This window comes from Macaca nemestrina, chromosome X, assembly GCF_043159975.1.
Source record: "Macaca nemestrina isolate mMacNem1 chromosome X, mMacNem.hap1, whole genome shotgun sequence".
NCBI classification, from domain to species: domain Eukaryota; kingdom Metazoa; phylum Chordata; class Mammalia; order Primates; family Cercopithecidae; genus Macaca; species Macaca nemestrina.
In genome coordinates, this window is record NC_092145.1 from 142,115,979 (window position 1) to 142,131,095 (window position 15,117).

At 36.4% G+C, this 15,117-nt stretch overlaps 1 protein-coding gene across 6 annotated transcripts in view; it reads right to left on the bottom strand.

Moving 5' to 3' along the window:
- The window catches only part of LOC105478188 (cyclin dependent kinase like 5), a 227,586-nt gene that overhangs the window by 62,908 nt on the left and 149,561 nt on the right, over positions 1–15,117 (bottom strand). For all 6 annotated transcript variants that reach the window (XM_011735263.3, XM_011735264.3, XM_011735260.3 and 3 more), the window contains 4 exons: positions 11,917–12,037; positions 9,956–10,015; positions 7,226–7,316; positions 3,057–3,246 (listed from right to left, as the gene is read on the bottom strand). In XM_011735263.3, coding sequence (XP_011733565.2) covers positions 3,057–3,246; positions 7,226–7,316; positions 9,956–10,015; positions 11,917–12,037 — 462 coding nt within the window. The remainder of the gene's footprint in view (positions 1–3,056; positions 3,247–7,225; positions 7,317–9,955; positions 10,016–11,916; positions 12,038–15,117) is intronic.

Here is a 15,117-nt window from a genome sequence, read left to right on the forward strand (position 1 = left end):
CAGACAAAATAATTCCATACTGTGGTAAGTTCTATGATAGAGAAAGGATGCTGTGGGAGAGAGAGACTAGGATAGAGGTAAGGGTGGTATGTTGGGTGGCCAGAGGAAGGGGCACTCTTTGAGACTGATAGAATGAAAAGGGACCACACGAGGGAAGCACCTTGCCAGGAGAAGCAGCCATGGGTCCCAAGTTGGTGAAACTGGAAAAACCCTGGAATGTTTACAGAAGCCAAAGAACAAAAAAGGTAAGTGTGCTGAGAATCTGGAGAATGGGGGGAAAGGAGATAGGTATGAGATGAGGTCAGGCAAGGTCTCATAGGCTACAACAAGGAGTTTAGATGGATTCTCAGTGAAAATGCAATTCATTAATTATGACTAACTTTATTTCTGATTATAATAGATTTTTCTTTCTTCTAGACTGAGGACAAGTCCTATTTATTGTCATATTTCCAACACCTAGTATGACAAATGTTCAAAAATGTTGAGCTAAGCTGCTGAACCACATATGCTCTTGGCGCCCCAATTACTGGTCATATATGGCAAATTTTTGGCTTACAAAAGCAAAAATAAAAGGAGAAACGACAAACTTGCCTGAGGTAACTCAGACAGATGTGAAAGACAGAGAAAGCAGGGAGACACTGGTATGCCTCTGTCCATTCATTTCAACCACATTCACTGAGCCTAGAAGGATCTGGACAGTTGGGCACTCAGGTTTGAGCAGCGGTGGTCTCTAAAGGGAAATTAACTGAGGGCCAGAAAATCAAAAGAAAAAAACAAAGGGCTTTGTAAATGGCAAGGTAATATGGTTTGAGAATTATGCATTTCAGAGAAAGGAAGGAAATGGTGGGGAGATTATTTTATAGTTCCCAAAATGACCAGCAATTGCCATGTTGGCCCAAAAAAGTGGCTGAAGATGGATTAAAGATTTAAATGTTAGACTAAAACCATAAAAACCCTAGAAGAAAACCTAGGCAATACCATTCCGGACATAGGCATGAGCAAGGACTTCATGACTAAAACACCAAAAGCAACGGCAACAAAAGCCAAAATTGACAAATGGGATCTAATTAAACTAAAGAGCTTCTGCACAGCAGAAGAAACTACCATCAGAGTGAACAGGCAACCTACAGAATGGGAGACAATTTTTACAATCTACCCATCTGACAAAGGGCTAATATCCAGAGTCTACAAAGAACTTAAACAAATTTACAAGAAAAAAACAACCCCATCAAAAAGTGGGCGAAGGATATGAACAGACACTTCTCAAAAGAAGACATTTATGCATCCAACAGACACATGAAAAAATGCTCATCATCACTGGCCATCAGAGAAATGCAAATCAAAACCACAATGAAATATCATCTCACACCAGTGAGAATGGCGATCATTAAAAGGTCAGGAAACAACAGGTGCTGGAGAGGATGTGGAGAAATAGGAACACTTTTACACTATTGATGTAAACTAGTTCAACCACTGTGGAAAACAGTGTGGTGATTCCTCAAGGATCTAGAACTAGAAATACTATTTGGCCCAGCCATCCCATTACTGGGTACATACCCAAAGAATTATAAATCATGCTGCTATAAAGACACATGCACATGTATGTTTACTGCAGCACTATTCACAATAGCAAAGACTTGGAACCAACACAAATGTCCATCAATGATAGACTGGATTAAGAAAATGTGGCACATATACACAATGGAACACTATGTAGCCATAAAAAAGGATGAGTCCATGTCCTTTGTAGGGACATGGATGCAGCTAGAAACCATCATTCTCAGCAAACTATCCCAAGGACAGAAAACCAAACACCTCATGTTCTCACTCATAGATGGGAATTGAACAATGAGAACACTTGGACACAGGATGGGGAACATCACACATCGGGGCCTGTCGTGGGGTCGGGGGAGGGGGGAAGGATAGCATTAGGCGATATACCTAATGTAAATGATGAGTTAATGGGTGCAGCACACCAACATGGCACATGTACACAAATGTAACAAACCTGCACATTGTGCACATGTACCCTAGAACTTAATGTATAATAATAATAATAATAACAACAACAATAATAAAGTGGCTGAAAACTTAAAAAGTTGTTTTTGGGATAGATGGAAGACAGAAGTAGCCTATAACTCACTGGGCACTCCAATAAGGTGACTCTTCCTCATTTGGGGAAAGTTTATACTTTCTAAGACATTATTTAGCATATTCTCAGAAAAGTTTTGTACAAAGTTGTCAAGTCTAGGAAAGGCTGCCCAAGACGATACACTAGTTTTTTTTTTTGAGACAGACTCTCACTCTGTCACCCAGGCTGGAGTGCAGTGGCACGATCTCAGCTCACTGCAACTTCTGCCTCTTGGGTTCAAGCAATTCTCCTGCCTCTGCCTCCCGAGTAGCTGGGACTGCAGGTGTGTGCCACCATGCCCGGCTAATTTTTGTATTTTTTGTAGAGATGGGGTTTCACAAAGTTGGCCAGGCTGGTATCGAACTCCTGGCCTCAAGTGATCTGCCCAACTTGGCCTCCCAAAGTGCTGGGATTACAGGAGTGAGCCACCATGTATGGCCCCAAGAAAATACACCAGTTTGAAAAGAAGATTTGATGTTTCACTGTCAGCAGACCAGAAACATCTACTAAAACACGAACCTTCAAATCTGGGGAATCCAAGTTTTCAGGGCTCTCCTCAAATCACTACAAATATGTTTGCTCAGCATTCATACATTTGGTATATTCGGGGTTGCTTAATAGTTTGGATAAAGAAACAGTGTAAGATAACCAAAGTTTAGAGTGTAAGAATGTATACACTAAAAAAGATTTTGAAAAACTGGAACTTAAAAATTAGAAAAATGATTAGAATTTGAATTCTACCACTTTTTAAATTCACAAGTACTATTAAAAAATTCAGAAATGAAATATTATAATAGGGATTATCAACACTGTAGTGGGAAAGGAAATAGTATTCAAAGGATAGTTTAGCATTCCATTGTGCAATGAACAATGACTCAAATACTGCAGTATTGATTCCATTTTGGGTTTCAGCAAAACCTCTTACCCGGAGCCCATGGAAGCGAGGATTACTGTAGAAAAGCTTCATCTGCTCAGATGGAAGTGGTCCTAGCACCTTCTGAATAGTAAAAAGTTGGTCAATTTCACTTTCTCCAGGAAATAAAGGTTGTCCATCACTAAGCTCTCCAAGAATACAGCCCACCGACCACATGTCTACGGACTTTCCATAGGGAGCGCTGAAAAATAAAGGAAGAGATTATTTTGGCAACTGAAAAAATACAATGTTTTGATAATTTCCAAATTATTGTGAACAAATTTATAATGTGCAGCACACTTGTATATTTATGAAATTAGAAAGTTCCATGTGAAAAGAAGACTGAAAAGTAAATCATCAGAACACAAGTGAATAAACCTATGCTAATAAAGCCACCAACTTAATAACAATTTAGTTAGTATACACTAATTTGAAATTTATTCACATAAATAGATATAAATATATATCTTAAATGTGAACGGCTTAATAAACCCTAATACAGTATACATATCTGGCAAGTAACACCTCATTTGGGGAATGAAATGCTTCCAAATAATTGTATTTTCTAAGACAAATAATTATCCTTTAGCTCTCTAAATGTCAAAAAGATATATCTTATCCATTTTATCAGTTCAGTCTATTAAAATTTACTATGTACTGACTTATGTGTTTCCTTAACACCGAATATTATTTAACCTTCCATTACTCAGCATCACAGTTTCTGATGACTAAGATTGTGCTAAGGTCTACTGTATTATTTATTTGTATATAATATATGTAGCCTATGTATACAGAGCTTTATGGTAGCTATTTCCCTCAAAACATTTTCCAGTTTACTTAGGGGTTTATAGCTTTCTTCTAGGGTGTGAGTTTACCAGAGGGCTTTAGGAGTGTTGCCGTTATTAATAAATGGAGGTTGTAGATGAAAATCCAGGTATCCTCAAAACAACTTTATATCTATCTCTCAGTATCTAGAGTGTTAAATTTATAGCAAATTAAGAAACCACACACACATACAAGCACATGCACGCTCACACACATTTCCAACATAAATAGTCCAAGCTTTAAGAAGGGAAAGCCAAAAGAAAATATCTGAAAAAGAATATGGAATGGAATTTTGGAATGCTAAAATGATACAGTAGTGAAACAAAACTTTTAAATCAAAGGACTGTTAACATTATACAGAACAAATTTCTAGGATAACAAATCATTGCAATAAGAAGTCAGTATTTCATGTATCTCATTTCCTTCCCATATCAACCTAAGAACCACACAAGGAAACTTCATTTAGATCTTTTTGCTAAGTTTGTTGGGCAGGGCAAGATACTGATCTTTCTTTCGTTATCTGTTTGAGAGAGAGAAAATTTGTTCCATAGTGCTAGATGGAGAAACTTATGGAAAATTTCCACATACTCACTACAAGCTATTTTTCTTCTGTCATTTGATTTGAATAATTTATGCAGCTGGAATGATACTGAATGTCAAGGACAAAGACTTGAGAATGTATAAAATTTAAATTCTTAATGTATAACCAAGTATCTGATTTCAAAGGGATTTTTACAAATATAGTTCTTCAACTAGTACTTGACAATCACTTAATTAGCAATATTTATTTTATTTTATTTTATTTTATTTTATTTTAATTTATTTATTTTTTTTTGAGACGGAGTCTCGCTCTGTCACCCAGGCTGGAGTGCTGTGGCCGGATCTCAGCTCACTGCAAGCTCCGCCTCCCGGGTTCCCGCCATTCTCCTGCCTCAGCCTCCCGAGTAGCCGGGACTACAGGCGCCCGCCACCTCGCCCGGCTAGTTTTTTTTTGTATTTTTTAGTAGAGACGGGGTTTCACCGTGTTAGCCAGGATGGTCTCGATCTCCTGACCTCGTGATCCGCCCGTCTCGGCCTCCCAAAGTGCTGGGATTACAGGCTTGAGCCACCGCGCCCGGCCTAGCAATATTTATTTTAGCACTAATTTAGTTACATTGTCCCCATACTTTTAGCAGCTACTGCACATCTCTAAACATAACTCCAGTTTTTCTATAGGTATTATTAAGCAGCAAATACTCTCTGAAGATTCACAATAAGGCTTCCTCAAAATAAACTTTTTGGGGCCATGTTTCAGACAACACCATATTATAACAAGCCCTTCTCCTACGCTTGAGTCCTCAGATGCGGTTCTAAGAATGATCTACTTCATACTCGTTTCTCCATCGGTAAAGTGTCCAGTAAATTCAATTCTCCCAAAAGAAAATGGACTATGCATCCCAATGAGTCCAAAAGGTACACGGAAGAAATATGGACAATCACAAAATCAATCCTGATTCTAAGATTAAAAATTAGCATTAAAAACTCTAAACTCTGCCCACACAATGGAAGAGATAATAAAGTGACTAAGCATCTTTGTTTTTCAGGATAAAGCAAGCTTTTGATTAAAAAAAAAAATAGTAAAGCTTTCAAAAACTAATGTCAATGATTCTTACAGGCTTTAGGTCAGCAATGAATCAAGAAGTACTACTAGACGGTTGGTAGACACTGGAAAATAAGTAGTTAATATCAAAATAAACCCTGAGTAACTTAAACATGTAGTCATCATGCTCTTCAGAAAAAAAAAAATCCAGAAACTTATATTGCTATTATATAAAAAACATTTTTAAAAATTAAATTCTTCATGTCCCCCAGATACACGTATGGCACGCTAAAGAAATGAGACCTATAATTTGTGCACTTGTCATCATTATCACTGTATCTAATTTTATTTGTGGAGTATAAATTATGTTTTTGGGTGGTCCCAAAGAAGGAAATACAATCTAGGGAAAATAATCCTACAACTAGGGTAGGTAGGGAATTATTAATGAGAACTACAGGTTCCTTCTTAGGCTTTAAAGTAAAAATGTACTAAAAAGAAAAGAACCTTATCAGAAGACCTTTTTCTGGTACTAACAGATGAATTAAAGAGCACTGAAAGTTAAAGGGTGGGCACAAAGTGGATGAATGTAGAAGATGTTAGTGAGAAAATCATCAATGCACTGCTAGTTTGAATAGCCATTTATCATCAAACGGGATTTACACTGTTCAGAACAAAAATGGCAATTGGTTCATTTTTTTGTTTTTTGGGTGTGTGTGTGTGTGTGTGTGTGTGTGTGTGAGATGGAGTCTTGTTCTGATGCCCAGGTTGGAGTGCAGTGGTGGGATATCAGCTCACTGCTACCTCCGCCTCCTGGACTTAAGTGATTCTCCTGCCTTAGCCTCTTGAGTAGATGGGACTACAGGCAGGTATCACCATGCCTGGCTAATTTTTGTATTTTTTTTTGTAGAGATGGAGTTTCACCATGTTGCCCGGGCTGGTCTTGAACTCCTGAGCTCAAGCCATCTGCTGGCTTTGGCCTCCCAAAGTGCTGGGATTATAGGCGTGAGCCGCTGTGCTCAGTCTAGTTCAATATTTACTCCATGTGCCTGGCAAAGTGGTTGCATGTAAGAGATACTTGATAAGTATTTGATGAATTAATAAATGAACAAATAGATAAGCCAGAATGTCAAACTGTGTGGATATTCACATTCTTAATGTGGAAGTTTATCAGCAAAGATGGCTACAATTAATTTCTTCCATTTCCATACATATGCCATTTTATAATATGGCTCTGCCACTTGTCCCATCAAGAGGTGGAATTTATTTCTCCATACCATGGATCAGGGGTTGGTCATGTAACATGCTCTGGTCAATGAGGCAAAAGCCATACAAAAAAAAGCTTGAAAGCTACTGTTGCTTTGGGGCTTACCCTCTTACAGCAGAGAATTCTCCAACTATCACACTTAGAAACTTGGAATAGCCTACTGGAGGATAAGTTTCCAGGGATCAGAGATGGTCTGACCCAGCTGAGATCCCTAAACTAACCAGCTCCCAGATGACCTACCAGCTGACTAAAACTTCATGAGTGACTCCAAGACAGACGAGCAGAAGAACCACCCAGCTGAACTCAAACTGCTGACTCCCCTACGCCCAGAATTGTGAGCAAACAAAGTGCTTTGTTTCATACCATTAAGTTTTAGGTAGTTTGTTATACCGCAGCATGTAACTGACACATTTAATTAACTGAAGTTCTTATTTTCCATAGATGAACTCAAAGCAAATGACAATAGAATCAGCAGATGTGGAAATGTCATTCTATTTTGGGATGGTAACTCACCCAAGTAAGAGCTCTGGGGACCGATACCATCTGGTGGCAACGTACTCTGTGTAATTAGCATTATTGCCTTCTGACAGATTACGAGCAAAACCTGAAAGATAGTAAAGTCCAAAGTTGTAACTTTGAAAAAGAAACAGTAATTCATGTTGGCAAAATATTTCAGCGCTAGTAATACTTTAAACAACATCAAAAGAATGTAATGACTGTTCTTACATGGGCTATTTATTAATAATATCCTTGCTATCTTAAAAAGTTAGTAGAGTGTTCCATGTCAATTGAAAGACATACAATGTATTCACTACAAACCCAGTCTCTTCACTATGCTAAAGAAAACCGTGTTTTCGAAGTCATCCCATGCTTTTATAATTATAAAAGCATACTTTTAAATCAGTTCTCCCAATAAATGCAAACCTTAGGAAAAAAATGAAATAAAGTCCCCACAAAAGCTAGAAATCAATATCAAAGTCAAACTAACATACTGTAGACGGTCATTAATTTTGCTATGTGGCACTTACATAGTATTTGCATATGTATTGTTGCTGAGCAGTTCTAGCCCTTACATAAACAGTGATGGAAACAAAGCAGGCCAAAATTACTATCATCTCCTAATGACTGAGCATATTAGGGGTCTCTTAGTTACCAATTACAGATTCTACCACTACTTTTACCCCCACCCTTTGAAAAGGTTTTAGGGCTACTGCATAGCCACAAAATAAGGCAGGAGGATAAGTTAATCATCCATCTAACTCACCAAACACAATATAGGTTCACTGTGAATAGTTATAGAGAATCAGAACATTTAAATTAAGGGTAAAAATTAAGGTGTACGTCAGTTTTGAGACATGGAAAATAGTGTTTCTTAAAATGAAATGGTAAAAAATAAAAACAATCCCAGCATAAAACAAAACCCCTAACTTCAGATAATCAATGTTTCTTCATAAGACACGCTTTGAAGAAATATTTGTATTTTTGAACGGGGTTCTTCAAGTCAGACCAAGGAGTGCGTACTCTGGGAGCGGAAGCAATTAGGAAGTCCTTGCTAGGGATACACAGGACACAGAATACCGCATGTGGTGCTGCCAGGAGGAACTTCCTGACCATTTACAACAGTCTTTTCTCTGAGAAATAATGCCAGACCAGGAGTAATCTTTTCCTACTATTAACCATTCTATAGGCATTCTTTTATATTTATAACTTCCTTTATATTTTCAGTAACTTAAGTCTCCGCTTTGGGTGGTAATCACAATTATGGACAGGAAATCAGAAACAGATGCTGTTCCTGAAAATCGTAAAGCTAAGAAAATGCTAAAAATGCCACAATTAAAATCTTTCAGATCCAGTATTCAATATTTCCTTTTTCCTAAGCACATTCTTTATAAATTTAGGACATAGAAAGACTCTTTTACGTACTATTCCTTATCATAAAGTATGACGAAAATTAAGTCCTGTAAAATATTTTTTCTCAGGCAAACAAGTTGATAATATTCAAAATCTTTGAAAATACTGAGTGACAACAGCTACACATGCTTCCAATTGCTACACTGGACAAAATGGGTCATTCTACGAAGCAAATTTTGACAATGCCTTTATTTCTCACTTGTGTAATTCACCTCCTATGCACTAATCTAATCTACTTTTTCCTTATAAGGAGATGGATTCTTAGTTATATGTGGAGGTTTACATTGTATTTGTGATTATATTTAAATATGTGAAAAAAGACATTTAAAAAACCAAGTGTTTATTTTTCAGCACACAGGTCAGGCAAAATTATTATTTTAAAAAGTGACCCATGACCTAAACAACCCTAACATACAATCTAAATTTTTTTCTGAATTTTTTTTTTTTTTTTTTTTTTTTTTTTTGAGACGGAGTCTCGCGCTGTGTCACCCAGGCTGGAGTGCAGTGGCGCGATCTCGGCTCACTGCAAGCTCCGCCTCCCAGGTTCACGCCATTCTCCTGCCTCAGCCTCCGAGTAGCTGGGACTACAGGCGCCCGCCACCACGCCCGGCTAGTTTTTTGTATTTTTAGTAGAGACGGGGTTTCACCGTGTTAGCCAGGATGGTCTCGATCTCCTGACCTTGTGATCCACCCGCCTCGGCCTCCCAAAGTGCTGGGATTACAGGCTTGAGCCACCGCGCCCGGCCTGAATTATTTTAATTTAAATGTTTAACAGAGCTTAATACAGAGTTATCTACATGGGAGACATAGACAATTTTCTACTAGGAGAGAGTACAACTAAAAAAATTTCCCTATACATTCAATCAAAAGCTGGAATATTATACATTACTAATCCCATTCATTGAACATTTAGAGGGAACAAATGAAAATGTTCTAAAAATGTCTTTTGACTTTACAGATATATAACAATTGCATATACAAAATACTTATGTGTATTTATAGAAGAATATTTTAGTGTTTATGATTAAATTGGAACAACTATCAATATTAAAAAAAATTTTTTGTGAAGTCATTAGATATTGGGTGTATGGGTGTATTTGCTTTGAATTCTGATTAAACAAAAACCATGATAAAATTTTAAAAATAGACAATACTCTGAAGAGAGCAGTACTCTTCCAGCAATCAATTTTTCAACATATGACTCAAAAGAATGTTCCTCTATCAATTTAAGTCAAAACATAACAATTACTTTTAATATTCCTTTAAAAGCTACCTATGTGTTACAATAAATTAATTCTGTAAGTACCAGGACTTAATTTCTTTTTAACTTACCAAAGTCACACAGTTTTAGGACATCATTGTGGCTGATTAAGAGATTTTCTGGTTTTATATCTGGAGTGTCAAGATAAAAAAAAATTAGTAAAAATGTTCTATGTTCTCCTGATTGACACTGTTATCTAGAGTAATTTCAATAGAAAACTGTGGCAGCAAAAAGAAACGTAACATATTTTATGCTGGTACATAAAAGTTTCAATGAATTTCTTTTTCAGAAACATGCAGACCACAACTTCAAAAACAATTTTTTCCTCTTTAAATATTAAAAGGATTACTTGGATCTCTGAATTTTAAGAATAATTAAATCTAGGCCAACATATTTCAAAAAACTATTATTACTTCATAAAATACTAATAATACAAATTTTGGGAGATAGAAATATAAAATGCTTACACCCACGAAATACTTTAAAAATACATGAGAATAAGTAGCTAGCATTATATTTACTGGAAAAAAAATACAAGATATGCTTTCTGTTACATTCTTCTACATAATTTCTATATTTACATCTCTTTAGCTTTTCTGTATGGTTCACAATTATCAATGTCTAATGCTGAAGCCATACTGGATGAGTCAAATTAAGATTTCTAATTTTTTCCATGGATGTTATGAAGATGTGGTAGGAGTTAAGTAGAAATTCACAGAAAATGCAGTTGAATTCTCTCCTTGGGAGGCATCTCACAATTGTATTTTTAGAATAGAATACCCATCATCTTTATCATATGGTAAAGGTGCAAATGGAGAAAGGGCAGAGGTAGTGAAATCTGTAGATTTCAAATCATGGTTTCTACCATTAATTTGCAACCACTGATTCACTATGCACGTAACCAAATCACAGTATCATGATGGAAATGCACCTAATTCAGCTCCTTATTAATATCCCCAAACTACAGTATAGACTGTTACTAGAATCATTACCCCAGACACTAGATGTCCAGTTGACGTGGAGATCTACCCATGCTACCAACAATCTTGATAAGGTAATTGCTATGAGAGTCAAATGCAAGAGAAATATAAACTGTTTCTAGGAATAACAGACGTTGGCATTCTTCATATGACCTTTAAACTATTCTTACAAGTGAGAATTTTTAAAAGTGATATCCTTGTGCATTTGTGTATAGGTAAATTAAAATGTAGCATTCTTTTATCTGCTAATCCAAAGACAAAACATAGATACTGCAATATTTTTTATAAATATTTAGGGTCACTGTTGTATCAATTTGCATCCCACTACTGTAAAACTCTCCAATGCAAGAGAGATTATCAGGAGAAGATAATGGGTGTAGAGTCAAATATGATGCTGAGGAAGTAATTTCCCTTTCATTGTTATAAACCACCCACTTCATGGCAGTAAAGGACAAAACAGTTTGTGGGAGTATAATTATGACCTTTATGCGAGGTTGATCATGCCTGCAACTGCAGACAATGGGCACTTTTCACTAAGGGGTAGGGAAAATTAGGAGGTGAAGATACATACTGGAGATTGTTGGTATAAGAAGGAATGAGACATGAGTGCCAATAGCGGCCGGCGACTTAGGGACCACCTATATAAAGCCTGATTCAGAGTTGTTTCACATTACCTGGTCTACCTGCAGGACCAAGGCTATAGAGATCAACATTTTGCTCTTCTCCTATCCCCAAATAAGTTTCAAAGTTCACATTTGTTGAGTTCTCTTATATCACCAGGCATTTCTACAGTTTGGAGTGGATCTATAATAGTTATACAAACGTAAAGATTTCACTACAATATCCAAATAAATTTGTAATCCATCCTTTTGGTGACAGAAAAGGAGATTTGGAGAGCAAATGATTTCTCATGTTTTGCACTTTCAAAATATATTTAATTTAAAAGGCAATGCCAATGCTTATGAAAATATTCTTAAAGACATTAACATGTGAAATACTCTTAACTTTACTTGATGTTTTAATATTTTCCATTTTAAAAATCTCATACTCACCTCGATGGACAATATCATTCTTATGGCACCAATGAATAGCCTTGATTAGCTGATAGATGTAGCTTTTTACTTTCTCAGGTGGAACTCCATTTGGCATTTCTTCCAGCAATTCCAGCATATTCTAAAAATTAAATAGTCATTAATTTCCCAAATTAGGTAGGCCTGTAAATTATGTATTAACAATTTTACAAAGCATCTAGAATAATTCATCCAATACAGAGCATTTTTTTTTATTGTTTTGCTTTCTATCTACAACTTTTTCATGCTAAATTAGCATTAAAATTGTGGCTTTCTTTTATGAGGAATTCCATTTTTACTATTCCCTAATGCTACTCCAAATAATAACCCTGTATACTTTTCACTCTCCCTAAAGGTTTTCAGGCATTATTTTAGAATAATTAGAAGAAAAAAACAATACAAAGTAGATATATGACACTGTAATGTATAAAGGGGGGAAAGAGTCCTTTTTAACACAGTGTGCTGTATCTCTGCAACAGAACCTTGTGATAAAAATCAAGCCTTTAAAATACATCTGGAAGATCTGGGAAATATTCTTAGAAGAAAAAAAAGATCTCTAAAATTAAAAATGATCAATACATTTAGTACAAAAATTCAAACAGGCCAGAAAATACTATTGAAATAAAGAGTCACAGACCCCATACAATTCAATATTCAAAAACCTTAATTTGGAGTCAGACACCATTATAAATAAAATTCATGCAAAATTTTTTATTATGTAGAAACTCCACTTAGCCAGTCTCTATTGAATTTCCAGATTAACCATTCTCCTTTCCCACTGTAAAGTACAAGTAAGGCCCATGGTACAATCATAGCTTATTGTTTGTAGGCAACCATCCAGGATAGCAGTTCTCAAACTGTGACATGTGGATCTGTGGGGTCTCAGACCTTGTGGAGGGCCCATGAAGTCAAAACTATATTCATAATAAGATTGTGATGTTTGCCTTTTTCACTGTGTTGGCATTTACACTAATGGTACAAAGCAACAATGGGTAAACTGCTGGCACCTCAGCATGAATAAAGGCATTGGATTCTTTAATCCAGTTAAACCTTGCGTTTAAAAAAGAAAACAGAAGTTTTAGTTAAGGACATCCTTGATGAAGCAGTACAAAATATTACTTTGACTAAATTTCAATTCTTGACTACATGTCTTTTTTGGAATCTGCATGATAAAACGGCAGACTGCACATAAAGCCCTTCTGCTGCACATGCGCCATCTGTCCAATGGTTGTCCTGAGGGAAAGCACTTGGAGGATTGAGATGCAAGCTGAACGAGCTGCTTTTTATGTGGAATGCCACTTTTTACTTGAAAGAATAACTGACATACAAACTTATCTATGTTAACATGCAATATGCTTATTGTTATTTTAAAATGAACTAATATTTTTATATTGCTTGGTCATGACTAATATGAGAAACACTAATAGATAAAATACACATAAACAAAAAGTTCTTCGGGTTCCCAATAATTTTCAGAGTGTGAAGGGGTCATAAGACCAGTTAGAAAATCACTGCTCTAATTTGGCCTCACAGTTTTGTTCCCACCAGTCAAGCTGTATACCTATAAAGAATCAGTTGTATTTACTCCCATGCCTATTTATAACAGATACACTTGTTATTTTAATACAATTAAATACCATATAAACCAATGAAATAATGTTTCTTAAAAAAAGAGTTGCTGTTTATAAGAAAACAAAGTTGAATACTTTAGAAAGGCTTAATAATAAAGGAAAAGCCACTAAACTTATTGCCATCTAATCAAACGTGAGACAACTACAAAACACTGGCAAGGAATGGGTGCTAGTGGGGATAAGCATGTCCATTGAAGGATTCTGCACTGAGATTGCTTTGCAGATGTTTTTGTGCATTTGCTTTACCTTAAAGATGCATTATGAGTATGACGTATGTAAAAAAGACCAATCAGAACTTCAGAAGAGTGATAGGCAAAAGGACTTGACCCTACCTTTATAGCGTGTTAAATGAATACATACAGTATTTATGTTTCCAATTAAAATAAACATTTTAAGTATGTATGCATCGTTTTTTGATTCTCCATTTGAATTCTCATTTTCAATTAACAAATTCATAGATGGTCCCAAAAGGACAGGTGTAATAGGAAGGCTTTGTAATACGGAAAACAAATTGTATCTCTTGTTTCATATTCTATTCTAAATTCCTCAGTGGCAGAGATATTGTCTTCCAGTATCCAGTCTTCCCTTACTCCGCAGGAACACAATTTTCAAGTGGAGGCCTAGCTGCCCAGAACAAAGAGTACGTTTCTCTTCTGCCTTGCAGCTAATGTGGTCATGCAATGATGTCCTGGCCAATGGGATGTGACAGCTGGAACTCTATCCTGACCTTGAGGACAAAGTCACCTCAGTGTGGTGGAGCAGAGCTGCCACACTAGTCCTATACTGCCCTACCTTTGTATTTATATGTGAGGGTGAAAGAAACTTCTATTTTGTTTAAGCCTCTGTAATCCTGGGTCTCTGTTACTAGCCCCTTATCCCTTAGAGAACTTTCTCCTTGCTCTCCTGAGACTCACTGTCAATTATGACGTACTGCCACTAATGTGGCAGGTGTGACAGTCATGTTCTACCTAAGAACCACAGGGTCGGGGGAAGAATCTCAGGCCTGACTGTCAGAAGACTGGAGTTCTAGTAGCAGCTCAGCCATTTACCAGCAGGGAGATCTCAGACACACAAAACTGCCTCTCCCAGTGAGGAAACAGATACACAGAGGTGACTTCTCCATTTGTTGTATTAAATTATTATTAATAATGAACAACCACCATGAGTAGAACAGAAATAAAAAAGATAAACTAAAAGAGATGTCAAAATTTTCTTATTTGGTAGTGAAAACTACAAACTGCATGATTATTTATGACAATGAAAAAATAAAAAGCAGCCAGGCATGGTGGCGTGCACTGGTAGTCCTAGCGACTCAGGAGGCTGAGGTGAAAGATTTGCTTGAGCCCAGGAGTTTGAGGCTCCAGTGTGCTATAATCATACCTGTGAATAGCCACCACACTCCAGCCTAGGCAATATAATGAGACCCCATCTCTAAAAATTTTTTAAAAAATAAAGAGCATCTGGTTTCCCCTGGAATCCTAATATAGCAATCCTTTTTTTTTTTTTTTTTTAAATAGAACTTTTTTTTAAAAACCAACTTTTAGTTTTATTT